This window comes from Nomascus leucogenys, chromosome 9 (genome assembly GCF_006542625.1).
Source record: "Nomascus leucogenys isolate Asia chromosome 9, Asia_NLE_v1, whole genome shotgun sequence".
Lineage (NCBI taxonomy): Eukaryota > Metazoa > Chordata > Mammalia > Primates > Hylobatidae > Nomascus > Nomascus leucogenys.
Window position 1 is genome coordinate 70,556,473 of NC_044389.1, and position 21,297 is coordinate 70,577,769.

The window sequence follows — 21,297 nt, forward strand, 5'->3', positions numbered from 1 at the left end:
GCTTTCCTTTCTTTCGACATAGTGAAAACTTGTATAATTATGAAAATTTTAAAAGGTTAAATCCTTTGCTATTTATTTTAATTCAAATCCAGTATATTATTATACATATTCGGAAGCCAAACTATTCATCTTCATCTAAACCTTCAATTAAATTCCACAATGCAAACCTCTTGGCTCTAGAATCACGTTTCTTGTTTACTCAACTGAGCCTGTGTCTTGAAAAAGTGTTGAAGTTTGGGGGTTTTCTGGTGAGAATCCACGTTCTGACATCACCTTGGTCGTGACAGTGATTGGCTGTTGGAAGGCAAAGAAGAGTTTATAGCGAGCAAAAGCAAGTGAATGAGTGAGTGAGAGGGCAGAGGAAATACTCAATCTGTGCCACTCACTGCCTTGAGCCTGCTTCCTCACTCCAGGACTGCCAGAGGGTAAGATTTAATAGAACAACTTCATTATCATAAAATTAGACACTCCATAGTTTACATCTCTGAACCTGGATTTGAATTTTTCGTTTAAATGATGTTATTGCATTGTACATGGTTTAATAATTATTTATCATTAAACTGGTACTTCAGATTTTAAATTCTTTCCAAAAGGCTAAACTTGTTAACCTAAACACGTAAATAAGTTCTTAATATTATGCACAAAAATTACATTATGCTTCTTACTTTCATTCTCTGCACATCACAGCTTAACTGTTTGTTTTCTCATTCTGATGCATTCAAGATAATCTGATTGAAATACTATTTTGCATTTGCAAATCTGCCTAGATATATGCATATTTCTCTACAAATTATACCTAGTCTGTACTTCAAGTATATATGTTGTCTTTTCAACATATTAAACATTAGGTTTTGATGTTTCCTATAGCTCTAAAGTCAGAACAGAAAATACATTTTACTAACTAGAGAAATAAATACTGTTGATAGTTTATCATACCCTTCCCAATAAAACTTGAAATTAAATCCTCAAAACTCTCCTTTAAGAATGTTTGAATTGTTGTCTGGGTTAGTAGTGGTCACTATAGAGGTCTTTGCTTTTTGGTGACTCACAAAGTAAATAAAAGTAGATTTATATAGGCAGCCAATTCTGCCTACATGAACTACTTGGTTCTTTGTATTGTTATTATTATTATTTATGCCATCTTTTCATCTGGTTATTTTTATAGTTATGAGAAATTTATGTAATCAAATCTATTTCTATAATTCTATGGGTTTTTTTAGCTCTTTAAAATATTATAAATATTCCGACCCTTTTCATAAAGTGGCGAAGAAATAATCTTTCTGTTTTGCTGATGGGCTTGTTCATGGCTGGCAAAGTTCAAAGCATTATTCAGACCACCCCAATAGCAATCAGTGCTGCCTAAAAAGATGGGCTCCTTCAGGAGCGAAGCCTGTTTATTCCCAAGTGACCATCAAGAACTTTTACTAAGATGGGACTGTGAGAAACTGTCTGGGCACCAAAACCCAAAGACTCACTCTGCCACACAAAAAGAGTGTGACTTAGGACCCAAGACAGTATCTCCAGGACTTAGTGTCAGATACTCAATAAGGATGCAATAAATCTTGGCTGATGATGACACAATACAAAATTTACCAGCAGGTTTCGATATATGACATTGGTTTGCACAATTTAAATATTACTTTTCAAAATGTATTCATGGGAAATTGCCATCACCACGACATTTTGCTTCCAAAATATTGCCAAAGATGTGACTGTGTATGAGAAGGTGCTAACAGTTAAATGTGTATGTAAATGTAAATGGCTGAGTGTTAGTAGGCTTTCAGCTAAGCTTGCCCAACCTCTATTATGATATAATTTTAAATACAATTTTATTAATTAGAATAAAATTAAGGTAGGATAGCATTTCACTATCTCCTTTTACTCATGAGGAATTTATGTGGAACTGAGGCTCTTTGCATGGCTGCAAGCCCCAAGATTATTCAGGCCCTATTCCCACTTTGAGAGCTGCATCTTCAATTGTTCCATAGAATTGAAATTTTCATCCATGTCTGTCATCCTAACCCTGGAAAGCCCCTAATCCATCCCAGTACAGTCTCACACACTAGCAGATGGAAAGCTTAAATGGAGCTGGAGAGCAAATTAATTTGAGGAAATCTGCCCCCGATATCCCAAGGCGAAACTCTGAAGAACTCTTCTCATGGAAGCATCCTTAGCAGAGTTGCTGTTGGGTGCTACATGCTATCAGTGTGGTATTTCATATATTATGGATCCTCTCTGTCTCTCTCTCTCTCTGTCTTTCATCCACCCACCCAAACACACACACACACACACGCACACACACACACCAATTATTCCAAGATATTCAGAGGAAAATTGCTCCTACTTTCCATTTTACAAATAAATTTTTAGCCCAAAACTATACAGAAGCTGGAAACCGCCTATAGAGTATTGGTGATTTTTGCTTTTTTGTTTTATTTCTGAGACAGGATCTCACTCTGTTGCCCAGGGTGGAGTACAGTGGTATGAATATGGCTCACTGCAACCTTGGCCTCCCAGGCTCAGCCTCTCGAGTAGCTATGCCTACTGGTGTGCACCACCATGCCAAGCTAATTTCTGCACTTTTTGTAGAGAACAAGTTTCACCATGTTGCCTAGGCTCGTCTCAAACTCTTGGACTTAAGCGATCTGCCCACCTTGGCCTCCCAAAGTACTGGTTTTAGAGGCATGAGCCACCACACCTGGTTGAGTTTTTAACTGTAAATAAACAAACAGGGCACACAACTACAGTAACAATTCAATTCACTTAGCTGACACTCCCATGTCAATATTAAGAGGGCCGTTACACCAATGTGAAGTACCCTAAGTATTCAAAATCTCTTGCAGTAATGAAAAGGTCTTCCATTGACAAATCACAGAAAATAGGTTAAAACCAAGTATGGAACTCAAGATTATTTAAATTGGATGGGTTAAGTCAGTCTTATATTACTTAAATAGAAGGAATAATTTGAAAATAAAAGGAATAATTTAGTTTTAATTAGTCAAAGTGATAATTACACAGAAATGAAAACAAATTAAATACTTCATCTTTGAATATGAGTAAAAAAGTTATGCTCTTAGTTTTAATATTTTATTAACCTTACCACTTCATTAATTCCAGAAGCAATCACCAAAATGAAGACTGCTTTAATTTTGCTCAGCATTTTGGGAATGGCCTGTGCTTTCTCAGTAAGTTCTTTATCAAAACCCACAGTTATTTTCAGTTTTGTCTTTTTATGTGAAAGAAAAATTATGTAATAATTAAATGTTCTTTAAAACAGATGAAAAATTTGCATCGAAGAGTCAAAATAGAGGATTCTGAAGAAAATGGGGTAATTAATTTTAGCATACTTCCTTGGCCTGATTATACTTGCTGTATATTTATTGCATATTAAACATGAATATATCATTTATTTTGTTTTTGCAGGTCTTTAAGCACAGGCCACGATATTATCTTTACAAGCATGCCTACTTTTATCCTCATTTAAAACGATTTCCAGTTCAGGTAAATATAGAAATTCATTTTTCTTCAGTTTAATTTCTATTCTAATTTAAAGGAGATCAAATTTTAACTATAAAACACCTAAATTCAACTCTCACTGAAATTCAGTCAAAAAGCCTGCTTACTATAAGAAGTTTGTTTTTAGGGAAATAAGGTTTATTTCTAAGTTCTCTTTTAAAGCAGACATATACACAGAGTAAAATCATTTGGATCATTTGGGTACAGTCTAGAATGATATAATAAAAACAAACACTGTAGCACATTGAGCTCTGGTGTTTTTGCTAACTCACAGATGAAAGTGGACAGTTTTATCAGTTGTTGACCAATTGCATCAGTGATAAGGTCACTGGCTGTCCTATTACAGCTGATTCAATACTGTCGATAGCTGTTTACATGTGGCACTGCAGGGTCCTTTAATTGGTAGGAGAAAATTTGACTTCATAAACATCAGAGGCCATTGTTTTTAAAAAAAAAAAAAAACCTTGATAATCAATGGTAATTTTCTGAAGATTTTCTGCATCTTAACCTGTATGGGTCACTAGAGCAATATGTCATACACTGGAGCATAATTATAACGGTAAAACTGCAGAGGAAAAAGAAATTCACGACGTGCACCAAAAAAGCTTGTGAGAAAAACAAACCATCCCTTAAATTTGTAAACAAAAAGGAAAATAACTAAAACTAAGAGTTTCCAATTTTGCTGGGTTACCTGTGAAGAGTTCCTTTGAAAACCAGAGGGTGTGGTGTTGATTTTAAATATACAACAAACCAGGATTGCACTATTTTTAGTACTATACAGTTTGGGTTCAGGACACCAATTATGCACCACTTGACCCAGGACTCTTGAGACACTAAAAGCAGTCAGGATGCTGAAAACGATGCCTCAGCACAGTGGCTTGGCATTGCATCTTACCATATGTTGGGCTAATCCGTCTCTAACCCCTACAATGATAGGAAATGATCATTTTAAAGTATTTCTAGCACCAGCATAATTATGGGGAATTTGTGTGGCCACAAAAATATGAGCATGAATGAAACAAGAGTTGTGGGTTTTCAGAATTGTATTCCCTTCTTTGGTTCACCTCAGACCCATAAATAAACAGTACTCGTTTGAAAGTTTGCTTTGTTCTCTTTTTTAAACTAAATGGAAATGATAATAAATTCAAGTCTCTGACTAGCTTCTAAACTTTTCTGAAATATTAGGTACATAGAGATATTCATTCCCATCTGGATATTTTTACATATATGTATGTATGGGCCCATTAAAATGTCCATAGTGAAGCAATATTAGGAGACATTACATTTCTCAATATTAATAGACCTGAGTTTTGTAGATCAAGGAGATCTTTAATATACAAATTTTTTCACAAATTATATGCAGATAGGCCCATCTCAACTAATGTAGAATTTGTAAGATAGTTGTTTTTAAATAAAATTATATACAATCTATCTCCCAATCCAACTGTCTGACCTAGTATTCATGACCCATTCTTCTACTTTACAAAATTTGATTTTCTTTAAGTGTATTGTTAGGTATTTAGTGCCCAAGTTGTCACCCCAAAATACATTAAGCTGTATTGGCTTTGAAATTCATGTTTTCATCAAACAAATCTGCATTTATATACAATCATTTCTAAATTACCAAGTTACAATGACATATGTTATTTGGATTGCAAAGTAATCAGCAAGCTATCTATTATGGCTTATATATCTGCTAGACTATAGAAATGAAAGTTTAAGTAAACTTAACATCCTAAGCTTCTTAATTCAGAAAATTGTCTTTTTGTGATTCAAATGATATTTTATTAGTGTGTGAACTCATAGAAGGTAAGAATTTAATCTTATATTTCTTTTATCGGACTCATCTCAGCTATGATACAAGAGTCGTGGGTTTTCAGAATTGTCTTCAGTTTCAGAACTCTTTCATCTATCTGTGTAGACAAATGAAAGACTTCTTGGAGAATCAACTGGACTTAGTAACAAATTGGTAATAATGCATAAATGAAAGATAGGAAAATGCCAAAGCTTCAAGGCATTTCATACAGCTTTTAAAGTGTTCTCATTGCAGACACTAATCGAAGAGTGATGTGGTTGAGCTAGGGAGAAAGCCAGAGGTGAAGGAGCATGTAAAGTGATTGAAATATCCCCCCTGAGAGAAACAGTTCTGATTGCATAAATATACTGTCCTCTATAATTAAGTTAACTAACAAATATAAATCATTCAAATGTAATACTCTACTCACCCTCTGGGCTAGGGAAGGCACAACCGTTAAGGTCATGGCAGTGGAAGAATAGGTTTAATTATTTTTTTTTCCACCTGAGGTTATTCCTGGCTCGAGGTGACAAGCATTCCTTTTCCTCGGGTGGATGATGTGGCCATCTGAAGAATGAGCCAGCAGGGACAATCCCACAGGACCTGGACATGAATGTTGTCTAACATCTGATTTCTAACCCAGAAGTTAGAGATCCTTCTGCAGCTATATTTTCTAAATGCAAGACACTTAACTGGGTCATCAGAATCAAAGCTAAATATTGCTGGGAAGGAAATGACAGAATCTTAGGTTGGAATTTACATTTCCTTTCAAAAAGTAGCAAAACTCTTTAGCTTATATTTTTATATACAAAATCTTAATTTATTCTCATTCAACACTGAACGTGTTAGAGGGATATTACTCTACATAACCTCCCAAATAATTAAATGAATAAATTTTTCTGTCATACGACTTTTACTTCACATGTATAAATTAACCTCACTTTAGGAACTGGCTTTAGTTAAATTTAAAGATACTAAAAGTTATATGCAAATTAAATGCCATTAAATTAAGTGCTAATTTAAATTCAACAGGAGAGCTCACTATGTAAGAGAATCATCTATAACAACTTTTATAGTAAGCTAAATGATTTCTTCTATGTTTTCTAAATAAAATTTTAAAATGTGAACTATATCTTAGCCCAAGGTCTGCCTTGAACCTGCTGGAGAAGTCACAACTTTTTTAGGCTGCTGATTCATTCTCCATAAAATTTAAAAATTGGACCAGAGAATTCACTTGTTCTCTCAAAGTTAAACAATTCTGTGATTCATTGCCCTAGTTTTTACATACAAAATGTTTCAATATATTGTCAATGCTTTGGAAGTTGACAAATGGGACATCCAATTCATATCTTGATCATCGTAAAATGCCTATTTTTCTCTAACTTCGTTTTGCATGTCTAATCTCCTGTCTTTCTCACATCGGTATGCAATCTGTTCTTAGTAAACAAGTCAGTCAAGATGGTAATACTAATTAGATTGAGTAAATATTTGTGTTTATTTTATTGTGATTCAATTAGCAGGAAATTTAAATTGCTGTTGAATATATTTGTACACAGGTAAGAGTATACATACATGTATATATATTTTTAGGGCAGTAGTGACTCATCCGAAGAAAATGGAGATGATAGTTCAGAAGAGGAGGAGGAAGAAGAGGTAAGGAATTTTGCAATCTTTTCATAATAAAGCAGACAGCACAAAAAACAAATAGGAAACTAGTCTTTTGCAGTCTGGACTCAGAAAATAGCCATTGTCACTTTAGTAACTGCCCATAATATCCTATTTTGGAGAAGTAGAATTTTATTTAAATTAGGATCCACTAACATGACCTGTTTAAAACACTATTGCAGTTTGGGGTTGAAGATACTTACAAATGGTGCTCAAAACCAAAAATGTCTCCCTTTTAAGTAGAAGTAGTATAAAATCTGATAAAAAGCAACAGATAGCATTACTTCTATTTAGATGGATAGAACATGATGTTAGAAGACAAGTGAATAATAATCCTAAACTCAGTGCAAGACTTGTTTTAAGGACTGAACTTTAAAATTTAATTTACCAAGAGGGTAATATGTAAAAACCAGTGCATCTCCTCTACAATATTATTGTGATTCATCAGCCTTTCATAACCCACAAAGTAGGGTTATTCTTTTTAAAAAAATTTCAGGCTTGGTGTGGTGGCTCATGCCTGTAATCCCAACACTCTGAGAGGCCAAGGCAGGCAGATCACTTGAGGTCAGGAGTTTGAGACCAGCCTGGCCAACATGGTGAAACCCTGTCTCTACTAAACATACAAAAATTAGCCAGGTGTGGTGGCATGCACCTGTAATTTCTGTCACTCGAGAAGCTGAGACATGAGAATCACTTGAACCCGGAAGGTGGAGGTTGCAGTGAGCCAAGATCCTGTCACTGCACTCCAGTCTGCACAACAGAGCAAGACTCTGTCACAGAAAAAAAAACAAAAACAACAACAAAAAAATCATACGTCTTTTTGGGTAGTAATAAAATTCATATTTATATAAATATCTTCCCATATAGTTTTACAGATTAGTGTAGTCCCGGGCTAAGAATCATCTACATGTCTTGGAAATTGTGCTACCATGTTTATAACTGACACTCTTGCCTAAGGAAACATACCAATTAGGATGCATCTTTCCCGCATAGTCAATTATAGCTATGACTGGTTTAGGAACCTTTTAAATTCAGGTTTTCTCAGGTGCTATTTATGAATGGAAAATGATAATCAAAAATGGATCATGTATTAACAGCTATCTTGAAAACAAAATGGTGTGGCAACTTGAAAGGTGACGAATCATTAGTTTGGTATATTTTTAACTATAAAAGTAACATTTCCCGTATCATAGTTTATACTAACATCTTGAAGGAAGGCCTTACAAGAATGTTAAGCCAGTACCAGGAAAAATGCCACCCACTAAATCCCACAACATTTCTGCTGGAGTTCCACATAGCAATCTTACATAAGAACTAGGCTAGGGTTATCCATTTAGTTATAGCTATTGCCTTGTCAACTACATTTCCCAACTAGATTGCATATCTTTTGGGAGTGGCTCTTCATTTGTTGTGGTGGTGGTTGAGGACTGAGGAAGACTAGGACTTCTTTGGGGACTCTGATGAAATCAAGTACACACAAAATTTTGCCAAGGATCTCTGAACATTTAAGGTCTTCCCAGAATGTATCTGCAGACACCTCATGACCGTAGGTTAAAATCCCTGCTTTGGGGAAGAGCCATGCTACTCAGTTTTATATCTCTTCATGCTGCCTAGCATGATTTCTTATACATACGTGGTGCCCAGTAAATATCTGGTGGTTTGGTTTTGAAACTTCAGAAGAATAAATGCAACAAACTTCATTCATTAAAAGTAGTAATGGAAAAGCGGATAAATAAAACCAGAAATCTTTCATCCTGAAGAGATTCTGAAACATCTTTTTTCCTCGTTCTCTAAAATGTTATTAGCAATTTAAGTTAAATATAGAGTCCCCAGGGATTGTATTTGTATGAGGAGAATATTTAGGCATATTTTCTATTTGGTGATCACACATTTCCTTTTTCCACTCCTAAACTATTTAGTCTCATAAAAGAAACTTTTTTTTTTTTTGAGACAGAGTCTCGCTCTGTTGCCCAGGCTGGAGTTCAGTGGCTTGATCTCGGCTCACTGCAAGCTGCACCTCCCAGGTTCACGCCATTCTCCTGCCTCAGCCTCCCGAGTAGCTGGGACTACAGGCACCCGCCACCACGCCTGGCTAATTTTTTGTATTTTTAGTAGAGATGGGGTTTCACCATGTTAGCCAGGATGGTCTCAATCTCCTGACCTTGTGATCCGCCCGCCTCAGCCTCCCAAAGTGCTGGGATTACAGGTGTGAGCCACCGCACTCGGCCATAAAAGAAACTTTGATTGAAATATACATAATAAAATTATCCTAATTATACATCTCATTGAAATTTCAGAAATTGAACACATAAGTGAAACTAGCACTCATATCAAAAAGCAGTGTGTGCCTTGTATTCCATTCCACTCATTAACAAACCCCTACCAAAGGCAAGCACTATTTTGACTCTTAATAGATTGACTTTGGCCTGTTTTTGTATATTATAAATGTAGGATCATACATCATTTACTCTTTGTGTGTCACTTCTTCACTCTCAGATTTAGAGATTCATCCATTGCTGTTCTGTAGTTGTAGATCAATTATTCTCATTGTCAGTATTTCATTATGTGAATATACCAAAATGTGTTATTCTTCTGTTGATGGGCACTTAAGTAATTTCCAAGTTTGGGTGATTACAAAGTGCTGCTATGAACTTTTTAGAACTTATTCTGGTGAACATATACATATTCATTTCTCGATGCCATTTCACCTAAAAGTGAAATTTCGGAGTCAAAATCTACTGAGGCATATATTCAACCTTAGTAGATGGCAACCAGCTTTCCAAAACAGACGTACTCAGGTAAACTCTCACCATCAGTGTATGAGGGTTCCGGTTGCTCCACATTCTCACCAACACTTGCTTCTTTCAGTCTTGTTAGCCAATCTAGCCAGTTGATAATATCTTTGTAAGAACAAATTAGTGCTATTTTTCTATCCAATAAAATTTGTGGAGCCTCATACCCATCAACAGTGACCTATTTTCCTATTTAACTCATGTGCAGCAGAACATCCTTAAAAATAAAGTATCTGGGAAAAGAAAAGGTGTTGTAAGAGAAAATATAAAAGTTGGGATATTGGGTCTTTAGTTGTGACCCTACCACCAATAAACTGCTATCTGTTTGACCTCATGTGAGTCATACAACCCAATCAGATTTTTCAGCTGCAAATAGTATATTCTTCTACTCTGGGGATCTTTCTAAGGATGCTAGCATATATTTCTCCTTCTACCTCTGAAACATCTGTTGGAATAAAGCATAAACATAAAACAATAAACAAACAGCATGGTGTTTTGGGGATATTTGACACGATTAGCTTGGAGACTGTTTGGGGTATACTCTGGTAGTACCGCAACCCTTCACTGAAATAGTGAAATTTACAAATTTGATGAGACAAACGTGGTGCTTTAGTCACTCTGTTTTAATAAAAGGCTATATATTTGTTTGTTTGTTTTAAACTTTAAAGTTATCACAATCTCTTAAAATGCATTGAAATGAATTCAATTTTCCAGTATTTGTTTAAAGTAAATAAATCGTATATATAGGAAATCTTGACTTTTAATATTAGCTACAAATTACACTGAGATCAACTAAATTAAAAAACGATTGCCTCACAACATGATATAAAGGCAAAAGATGAAACATTAAAGATTTTAATAGACATTCATTTGAAGAGTATTAATTTTTTAAAACACCTTCATGCAGACTGGGAGCAGTGGCTCAAGCCTATAATCCCAGCACTTTGGGAGGTCGAGGCGGGCAGATCACGAGGTCAAGTGATCGAGATCATCCTGGCCAACACGGTGAAACCCCGTTTCTACTAAAAATACAAAAATTAGCTGGGTGTGGTGGCATGTGCCTGTAGTCTCAGCTGCTGGGGAGGCTGAGACAGGAGAATCGCTTGAACCCAGGAGGCAGAGGTTGCAGTGAGCCAAGATCGCACCACTGCACTCCAGCCTAGCAACAGAGCACAACTCTGTGTAAAAACAAAACAAAACAAACAAAAAAAAACCTTCATGCAATAATACGTCACTAAGAATTTCTTAGAGTGTTTAGTTTCCTCTTTGTACAGAAAAAAAATGATGTGTCAAATGCCTGAAACACAAGGATTTTTTAATTGATAAAATACAAAGCAGAAATATCTAAAACATATAGTGTGGAGTACGGAGGATTAAATAACTTGGAGTTGAGCTCTTAGAGGTGAGAAATGCAAATGGCATAAGGGAAGGCAGGCTTTGAGTGATCAGCCAGCTGAGAGATGCTAAGTTTTTCCAAATAATAAACCTTAAACAAATGATTCACAGCTCCAGTAAATCTTGAACTATCTTCCAGGTAAAATAATTTTTCTTACTATGAATATTTTTAAAAGGAGACCTCAAATGAAGGAGAAAACAATGAAGAATCGAATGAAGATGAAGACTCTGAGGCTGAGAATACCACACTTTCTGCTACAACACTGGGCTATGGAGAGGACGCCACGCCTGGCATAGGGTATACAGGGTTGGCTGCAATCCAGCTTCCCAAGAAGGTAACAATGGAATTATTCCTCCAAAATGAAACTATTACCATTAGTAATAATGGTAATGTTCAATCTTTTTAAAACTTTTTTACAGGAGTCTAAGGGTATCCTAACACTACACACATAGTATTTTATACTATCTTCATTAACTCGTTGAAAAAGTGAGAGCAGATACAATTTTCCTATTTACAAATAAGAAAATATCTTCTCCCAGGCAAGTTCTCCTACCATGTTATTATACTGACTTTTACATTATAACGGAAGACTAAGAACACACATCTAGGCATGGATAAAAGGTCCTGAGAGATACCATGACATTCCATGGAAGAGAATTCCAAGACAGAGAAAGTGAGCAGCAAAAAGATAGGAAGACTGTCCCCCAGGAAAGGCATTATCTTTAAATAATGGCACGCTTCCCCATCAAAACCCATGACAAAGGGGTTTATCCTGAAGTTTTAAAGCCCCCAATCATTTTGTAAATTAAATTGGTCTTAATTCAAATAAGACGCCTAGAATAAGGCTGTCAGTATTGTGTTGCATGATGTGATGGCCTTAAATTTTACATTTTTCACAGCTAGATTTAGGTTCTTTCAAACGTTTCCTTACAGGCCGGTGATATAACAAACAAAGCCACAAAAGAGAAGGAAAGTGATGAAGAAGAAGAGGAGGAAGAGGAAGAAAATGAAAACGAAGAAAGCGAAGCAGAAGTGGATGAAAACGAACAAGGCATAAACGGCACCAGTACCAACAGCACAGAGGCAGAAAACGGCAACGGCAGCAGCGGAGGAGACAATGGAGAAGAAGGGGAAGAAGAAAGTGTCACTGGAGCCAATGCAGAAGGCACCACAGCGACCGGAGGGCAGGGCAAGGGCAGCTCTAAGACAACAACCTCTCCAAATGGTGGGTTTGAACCTACAACCCCACCACAAGTCTATAGAACCATTTCCCCACCTTTTGGGAAAACCACCACCGTTCAATATGAGGGGGAGTACGAATACACGGGCGCCAATGAATACGACGATGGATATGAAATCTATGAAAGTGAGAACGGGGAACCTCGCGGGGACAATTACCGAGCCTACGAGGATGAGTACAGCTACTTTAAAGGACAAGGCTACGACGGCTATGATGGTCAGAATTACTACCACCACCAGTGACGCCCCAGCCTGGGATGAATTCATCCATTCTGGCTTTGCATCCGGCTACCATTTTCGAAGCTCAACTCAGGAAGGTGCAATATAACAAATGTGCATATTATAATGAGGAATGGTACTACCGTTCCAAATTTTCTGTAATTGCTTCTGCAAAGTAATAAGCTTCTTGTCCCTTTTTTTTCTGGCATGTTATGGAACGATCATTGTAAATCAGGGCCATTTATCAAGCAGTACACCATGTCATAAGATCAAATTTCATTGAATGGTTTGAGATTGTAGCTCTATAAACAGTAGTTTTTAACATGCCTGTACTATTGCTAACTGCGAAAACATATTCTTTGTACAAGAAGTGCTTCTAAGAATTTCATTGACATTAATGACACTGTATACAATAAATGTGTAGTTTCTTAATCGCACTACCTATGCAACACTGTATATTAGGTTTATCATCCTCATGTATTTTTATGTGACGTATGTATATTCTAATCTATGAGTTTTATCACAAATAAAAATGCAATCCTTCAAATGTGTTATAATTAGGAAGAGAAGTGAGAGATTCCTAATGGAAAAAGGTGAAACAAATGGAAGACAATTTCACTAAAGGAGAAAAGCTTATTTCCACTATGGTTTAAAACTAAGAGGCACTGTAAACATTTTCTTTTGGCTAAATCAACATAACTAAGACTTTGCCATGCTTGTGGGCAGGGTTAGCCATACACATCAGGGGAATGAATGGCTCTTATTAGAGTTGCCAGATATGACAAATATATACGATGCCTATTAAATTTGAATTTCAGATAAACAATGAATAATTTTTGGTATAAGTATACCCCATGCAATATTTGGCCTTTGTGAAATATTTTGGACATACTTATACTAAATAAATGATTCACTACCTATCTAATACTCAACTTTATTATATATTTATTTTTTGAGACAGAGTCTCACTCTATCACCCAGGCTGGAGTGCAGTGGCGCCATCTCGGCTCACTACAACCTCTGCCTCCTGGGTTCAAGCCATTTTCCTACCTAAGCCTCCTGAGTACCTAGGATTACAGTCACACACCACCACACCTGGCTAAATTTTTGTATTTCGAGTAGAGACAGAGTTTCACCATGTTTGCCAGGCAGCTGGTCTTGAACTCCTGACCTCAAGTGATCCATCCACCTTGGCCTCCCAAAGTGCTGGGATTACAGGTGTGAGCCACCACGGCCAGCCCTGATACTCAACTTTAACTGAGTGCTTTGTTTATCTGGCAATCCTACTTCTACTTGGCTTAATTTTAGCTGGACAAGAGGTGGAATGAGGTAGAAAAAAACTCTTACACAACACATACACACAAAGGAGGGCTGATATACAAAGACTTAACAGCAAGTCACACCTTGATATAAACCTGAGAGCAATTTAAAATGGGAATAAAGAAGGAAAGTAGGTAGAAAGAGCAAAAACAACAAAAATGCATTCATCTTTTAATTTATTAATTGATAAGATGTACTGAACATCTACAGAGCCAGACAATGTTCACACATTGAGTATATGAAAATGAAGAATACTGTCTTTGGGGTAATTTTTGTCTGTTAGCTACCAGTTATGAGACTTTCTGTGCATCCTAACATTCATTTTTTCTAACTTTTTTTCTTATCATATCTTTATTTCAAAATTTGTTTCTCAAATATTCAAACCACAAATTTTAAAAATTTGGTTTTAAATATATATTTTTTCCCATAAGTTATTAGGGTACAGGTGGTATTCGGTTACATGAGTAAGTTCTTTAGTGGTGATTTGTGAGATTTTGGTGTACACATCACCCGAGCAGTATACACTGCACCATATTTGTAGTCTTTCCCTCGCCCCCTCTCACTCTTCCTCCCAAGTCCCCAAAGTCCATTGTATCATTCTTATGACTTTTCATCCTCATAGCTTAGCTCCCACATATCAGTGAGAACATACGATATTTGGTTTTCCAATCCTGAGATATTCCACTTAGAATAATAGTCTCCAATCTCATCTAGGTCACTGCAAATTCTGTTAATTCATTCCTTTTTATGGCTGCGTAGTATTCCATCACATATATGTATACCACAGTTTCTTTATCCACTCATTGATTGATGGACATTTGGGTTGGTTTCACGATTTTGCAGTTGTGAGTTGTGCTACTATAAATGTGTTCAAATGTGTTCAAATATGCAATATATATATGTGTGTTCAAATAATGACTTCTTCTCCTCTGGGTAGATATCCAGTGGTGGGATTGCTGGATCAAATGGTAGCTCTACTTTTAGTTCTTCAAGGAATCTCTATGCTGTTTTCCATAGTGGCTGTAGTAGTTTACATTCCCACCAGCAGTGTAGAAGCATTCCATGTTCACCACATACATGCCAACATCTACTGTTTTTTTGATTTTTTGATTTGGGCATTCTTGCAGGAGTAAGGTAGTATGGCATTGTGGTTTTGATTTGCATTTCCCTGATCATTAATGATGTTAAGCATTTTTTCATGTTCTTTAGACATTTGTACATCTTCTTTTGAGAATTATCTATTCATATCCTTAGCTCACTTTTTGATGGGATTTTTTTTTCTTACTGATTTGTTTGAATTCATTGTAAATTCTGGATATTAGTCTCTTGTCAGATGTACAGATTGTGAAGATTTTCTCCCACTTCATGGCTTATCTGTTTACTCTGCTGACTGTTCTTTCTGTTGTGCAAAAGCTCTTTAGTTTAATTAGGTCCCAGCTATTTATCTTTGTTTTTATTGCATTTGCTTTTGGGTTCTTGATCATGAAATCCTTGCCTAAGCCAATGTCTAAAAGAGTTTTTCCAATGTTATCTTCTAGAATTTTTACAGTTTCAGGTCTTAGATTTAAGTCCTTAATCCATCTTGAGTTGATTTTTGTATAAGGTGAGAGATGAGGATCTAGTGTCATTCTCCTACATGTGGCTTGACAATTATCCCAGGACCATTTGTTGAAAAGGGTGTCCTTTTCCCACTTTATGTTTTTGTTTGCTTTGTCAAAGATCAATTGGCTGTAAGTATTTGGGTTATTTCTGGGTTCTCTATTCTGTTCGATTGGTCTATGTGCCTATTTTTATACCAGTACCATGCTGTTTTGGTGATTATGGCCTTATAGCATAGCTTGAAATCAGGTAGTGTGATGCTTCCAGATTTGATCTTTTTGCTTAGTCTTGCTTTGGCTATGTGAGCTCTTTTTTGGTTGCATATGAATATTATAATTGTTTTTTCTAATTCTGTGAAGAATGATGGTGGTTTTTTTATGGGGATTGCACTGAATTTGTAGATTGCTTTTGGCAATATGGTCATTTTCACAATATTGATTCTACCCATCCATGAGCATGGGATGTGTCCCATTTATTTGTGTCATCTATGATTTCTTTCAGCAGGGTTCTGTAGTTTTCCCTATAGAGGTCTTTCCATTCCTTTGGTAGGTATATTCCTAAGGTTTTTGTTTGTTTGTTTTTGTTTTTTTTTTTTTTTTTTAGCTATTGTGAAAGGGATTGAGTTCTTGATTTGCTTCTCTGCTTGATCACTGTTGGTATACAGAAGAGCTACTGATTTGTGTACATTAATCTTGTATGCAGAAACTTTGCTGAATTCTTTTATGAGTTCTAGGAGCTTTCTGGAGGGATCCTTAGGGTTTTCAGAGTAAACAAGCATACCTCAGCAAACAGTGACAGTTTGACTTTCGCTTTACCAATTTGGATGCCCTTTATTTCTTTCTCCTAGCTCTGGCTAGGACTTCCAGTACTATGTTGAAGGGGAGTGGTGAGAGAGCTAGCTCATCCTTGTCTGGTTCCAGTTCTCAGAGGGAATGCTTTCAACTTTTCCCCATTCAGTACTATGTTGGCTGTGGGTTTGCTGTAGATGGCTTTTATTACATTAAGGTATGTCCCTTGTATGCCAGTTTTGCTGAGAGTCTTAATTATAAAGGGATGCTGGATTTTGTCAAATGTTTTTTCTGCATCTATTGAAATAATCATGTGATTTTTGTTTTTAATTCTGTTTATGTGGTGTATCACATTTATTGACTTGTGTATGTTAAACCACCCCTGCATCCCTGGTATAAAACCCACTTGATCATGGTAGATTATCTTTTGGATATGTTGTTGGATTCAGTTAGCTAGTATTTTATTAAGGATTTTAGCATCTATGTTCATTAAGGATATTAGTCTGTAGTTTTCTTTTTTGGTTGTGTCCTTTCCTGGTTTTGGTATTAGGGTGGTGCTGGCTTCATAGAATGAATTAAGAAGGGCTCTTTTTTCCTCTATCTTGTGGAATAGTGTCAAAAGATTGGTACCAATTCTTTGAATGTCTGGTAGAATTCTGGTGTGAATCCGTCTGGTCCTGGACTTTTGTTTTGTTGGTAATTTCTTAATTACAATGTCAATCTCGCTGCTTGTTATTGGTTTGTTCAGGGTATCTAATTCTTCCTGATTTAAGCTAGAAGGGTTGTATTTTTCCAAGAATTTATCCGTCTCTTCTAGGTTTTCTAGTTTATGTGTGTAAAGGTGTTAATAGTAGTCATGAATGATCTTTTGTATTTCAGTGGTGTCAGTTGTAATTTCTGTTTTGTTTCTTGGTGAGGTTATTTGGATTTTCTCTCTTCTTCTCTTGGTTAATCTTACTGATGGTCTATTATTTATCTTTTCAAAGAACCAGCTTTTTGTTTCATTTATCTTTTGTATTTTTTGTTTGTTTCTTTCAGTTTCATTTAGTTCTGCTCTGATCTTGGTTATTTCCTTTCTTCTGCTGGGCTTGGGTTTGGTTTGTTCTTGTTTTTCTATTTCCTTGAGGTGTGACCTTGGATTGTCTGGTTGTGCTCTTTCAGACTTTTTGATGTAGATATATAGGGCTATGAACTTTCCTCTTAGCACTGCCTTTGCTGTGTCCCAAAAGTTTTGATAGGTTGTGTCATTATTGTCCTGTTGATAGGTTGTGTCATCTTTGTTTGTTCCAGTTCTCAGAGGGAATGCTTTCAAATATTTTTTTAATTTCCACCTTGATTTCATTTTTGACCCAATGCTCAGCAGGTTATTTAATTTCCATGTATTTGCATGGTTTTGAAGGTTCCTTTTGGAGTTGCTTTCCAGTTTTATTCCACTGTGGTCTGAGAGAGTGCTTGATGTAATTTCAATTTTCTTAAATTTATTGAAGCTCATTTTATGGCCTATCATATGGTCTATCTTGGAGAAATTTCCATGCACTGTCGAATAGAATGTGTATTCTGTGGTTGTTGGATGAAATATTCTGTATGTATCTGTTAAGTCCATTTGTTCCATGGTATAGTTTAAATCCATTGTTTCTTTGTTGACTTTCTGTCTTCATGACCTGTCTAGTGCTGTCAGTGAAGTATTCAAGTCCCCCACTATTATTGTCTTGCTGTGTATCTCATTTCTTAGGTCTATTAGTAATGGTTTTATAAATTTGGGAGCTCCAGTGTTAGGTGCATACATGTTTAGGATTGTGATATTTTTCTGTTAGACGAAGCCTTTTACCATTATATAATGTCCCTCTTTGTCTCTTTTAACCACTGTTACATTAAAGTTTGTTTTGTCTAATATAAGAATAGCTACCCCTGCTCACTTTCGGTGTCCATTTGCATGAAATGTCTTTTTCCACCCCTTTAGTTTAAGTTTATGTGAGTCCTTATGTGTTAGGTGAGTCTCCTGAAGGTAGCAGATAGTTCGTTGGTGAGTTCTTATCCATTCTGCAGTTCTGCGTCTGTTAAGTGGAGCATTAGGCCATTTACATTCAATGTTAATATGGAAATGTGAGGTACCATTGCATTCATCATGCTCTTTGTTGCCTGTGTACTTTCGTTTTTGCTTTGTTTTGCTTTTTGCATTTGCTTTTTAACTTGTATTTTTGTTTTATAGATTCTGTGTGATTTATGCTTTAAAGAGGTTCTGTTTTGATGTGTTTCCAGGACTTGTTTCAAGATTTAGAGCTCCTTTTAGCAGTTCTTGTAGTGGTGGCTTGGTAATGGTGAATTCTCCCAGTATTTGTTTGTCTGAAAACAACTGTATCTTTCCTTCATATATGATGCTTAGTTTTGTTGTATACAAAATTCTTGGCTCATAATTGTTTTGTTTGATGAGGCTGAAGATAGGGCTCCAATCCCTTCTAGTGTGTAGGGTTTCTGCTGATCATTCTGCTGTTAATCTGATAGGTTTTCCTTTATAGTTTACCTGGTGCTTCTGACTCACAGCTCTTAACATTCTTTCCTTCATCTTAACTTTGGATAACCTGATGACAATGTGCTTAGGTGAAGATCTTTTTGCAATGAATTTCCCAGGTATTCTTTGTGCATCTTGTATTTGCAGCCGAGATATCTAGCAAGAGTAGGGAAGTTTTCCTAGATTATTCTCCCAGTTATGTCTTCCAAGCTTTTAAAATTCTCTTCTTCCTCAGGAACACCGGTTATTCTTAGGTTTGGTCGTTTACATAATCCCAGACTTCTTGGAGTCTTTTTTTATATTTTCTTATGCTTTTTTCTTTGTCTTTGTTGGATTGGGTTAATTCGAAGACCTTGTCTTTGAGCTCTGAATTTCTGTCTTCTATTTGTTCAATAATTCTATTCCTGAGACTTTCCAGTGCATTTCACATTTCTAAAAGTGTGTCCAAAGTTTCCTGAATTTTTTTATTGTTTTTTTCTTTAAACTATCTATTTCCTTAAATATTTCTCCCTTCACTTCTTGTATCATTTTTTGGATTTCCTTGCATTGGGCTTCACCATTCTCTGGTCCTCCCCTCCCCTCCAGCCCCCCCCCAACCCCAACACACACACACACACAATTAGCTTAACTAACCTACTGAATTCGTTTTCAGGTAAATCAGGTATTTTTTCTTGGTTTGCATCCATTGCTGGTGAACTAGTATGATTTTTGGGGGGTTGTTGAAGAGCTTTGTTTTGTCATATTACCAGGGTTGGTTTTCTGGTTCCTTCTCATTTGGGTAGGCTCTGTCAGTGGGAAAGTCTAGGGCTGAAGACTGTTGTTCATATTCTTTTGTCTCATAAAGTTTTCCCTCTATGTAGTACTCTCCCCCTTTTCCTATGGATGTGGCTTCCTGTGAGCTGAACTGCAGTGATTGTTGTCTCTCTTCTGGGTCTAGCTGTCTACCCAGCTCCAAGCTGGTACTGTGGGGTGTCTGCACTGAGTCCTGTGATGTGAACCATCTATGGGTCTCTCAGCCATAGATACCAGTGCCTGTTCCAGTGGAGGTGGCAGGGAGTGCAATGGACTCTGTGGGGGTCCTTAGCTTTGGTGGTTTAATGCTCTATTTTTGTGCTGGTTGGCCTCTGGCCAGGAGGTGGAACTTTCCAGAAAGCATCAGCTGTAGTAGTGTGGAGAGGGACTGATGGTGGGCAGGGCCCTAGAACTCCCAAGATTATATGCCCTTTGTCTTCCACTACCAGGGTGGATAGGGAAGGACTATCAGGTGGGGGTGGCGCTAGGCATGTCTGAGCTCAGATTCTCCTTGAGCTAGTCATGCTGTGGCTGTTGTGGGGGATGGTGGATTATGGCTGCCTCTGCTGAGTCATGCAGGTTGCCAGGGAAGTGGGAGAAAGCTGGCAGTCACAGGCCTCACCCAGCTCCCATGCAAACCGAAGGGCCAGCCTCACTCCCACAGTGTCCCCACCAACATCCCCAAGTCTGTTTCCGGGCAGAGAGTTAGATGGGCTTGAAAACCTGCCCAAGGCTATCCGACTCCCATATGTGAAAGAAAAGGGCTTTAGTTCTTCCCCAGCCTCTGAAGTTTGCACTCCAGATTCATGCCCTCCCCGGAGTTCTGGCCAGGAGGCTTCCTGCTCCATTCAAATTGTTATGAAGTTCAGCTAGAGAATTCCTTCTCCCTGTGGAGTTTTACCCCCTGCTCCTCTGGCCACTCTTCTGATGGATCTCTGTGGTGCCAGGCAACAATGGGCTGCTTGGGGCCTCAGTGAGCTCCTAGGGCCTTTTTGCTGCTTCCTCTACCCCTGTATTTCACTGGCTCTCTAACTTGACTCAGCTCCTGGTAAAGTTGGAAACCTCTCCCACAAACAGAACTTCAGCTTCTCCCGTGGAGGTGTGTGTTCAGGAGAAGAGGGTTTCCCTTTTCCACTTCCACATTTGGGGCACTCACAGTATTTGAGGTGTCTCCCAGGTCCTGCAGGAGCAGTCCACATCCTTCATAGGGTCTGTGGCTCCTGTTGGGATTGTTGGTTTGTTCTTGTAGTCAATCTAGAGCTAAAATTCACAAGGCAAGCCTCCACATGCTTCTCTGTCCAGAGCTGCAATCTAGTCCTTCCTCCCAACCCATCCACCATGATCCTCTGTTTTTGTTTTGTTTTGTTTTATTTTGAGATGGAGTCTCGCTCTGTCACCTAGGCTGGAGTGCAGTGGTGCAATCTTGGCTCACTGCAACCACCACCTCCCGGGTTCAGGCAATTCTCCTGCCTCAGCCTCCTGAGTAGCTGGAATTATAGGTGCCCACCACTACGCCTGACTAATTTTTGTATTTTTAGTAGAGACAAGTTTTGCCATGTTGGCCAAGCTGGTCTCAAACTCCTGACTTCAGGTGATCCACCAGCCTCAGCCTCCCAAAGTGCTAGGGTTACAGGCATGAGCTACCATGCCTGGCCCAATTTTTCCTA

At 37.3% G+C, this 21,297-nt stretch overlaps 1 protein-coding gene across 1 annotated transcript; it reads left to right on the top strand.

Annotated features, from left to right (window-relative positions):
- The first annotated feature begins 345 nt into the window (after positions 1-345).
- On the top strand, positions 346-13,169 carry IBSP (integrin binding sialoprotein). The gene is made up of 7 exons (XM_003265880.3): positions 346-425; positions 3,118-3,185; positions 3,278-3,328; positions 3,424-3,501; positions 6,902-6,964; positions 11,340-11,498; positions 12,098-13,169. The coding sequence occupies exons 2-7, from the start codon at positions 3,132-3,134 to the stop codon at positions 12,644-12,646; spliced, it is 954 nt and encodes a 317-aa protein (XP_003265928.1). The 5' UTR covers positions 346-425; positions 3,118-3,131; the 3' UTR covers positions 12,647-13,169.
- Positions 13,170-21,297: the final 8,128 nt, after the last annotated feature.

What these genes read in the sequence shown, in the direction of transcription:
- IBSP (XM_003265880.3), top strand. Translation starts at nt 3,132, where the DNA reads ATGAAGACTGCTTTAATTTTGCTCAGCATTTTGGGAATGGCCTGTGCT. An exon ending in AAGAGGAGGAGGAAGAAGAG is followed by an intron (nt 6,965 to 11,339) that starts GTAAGGAATTTT and finishes TATTTTTAAAAG; the next exon opens with GAGACCTCAAATGAAGGAGA. An exon ending in CAATCCAGCTTCCCAAGAAG is followed by an intron (nt 11,499 to 12,097) that starts GTAACAATGGAA and finishes GTTTCCTTACAG; the next exon opens with GCCGGTGATATAACAAACAA.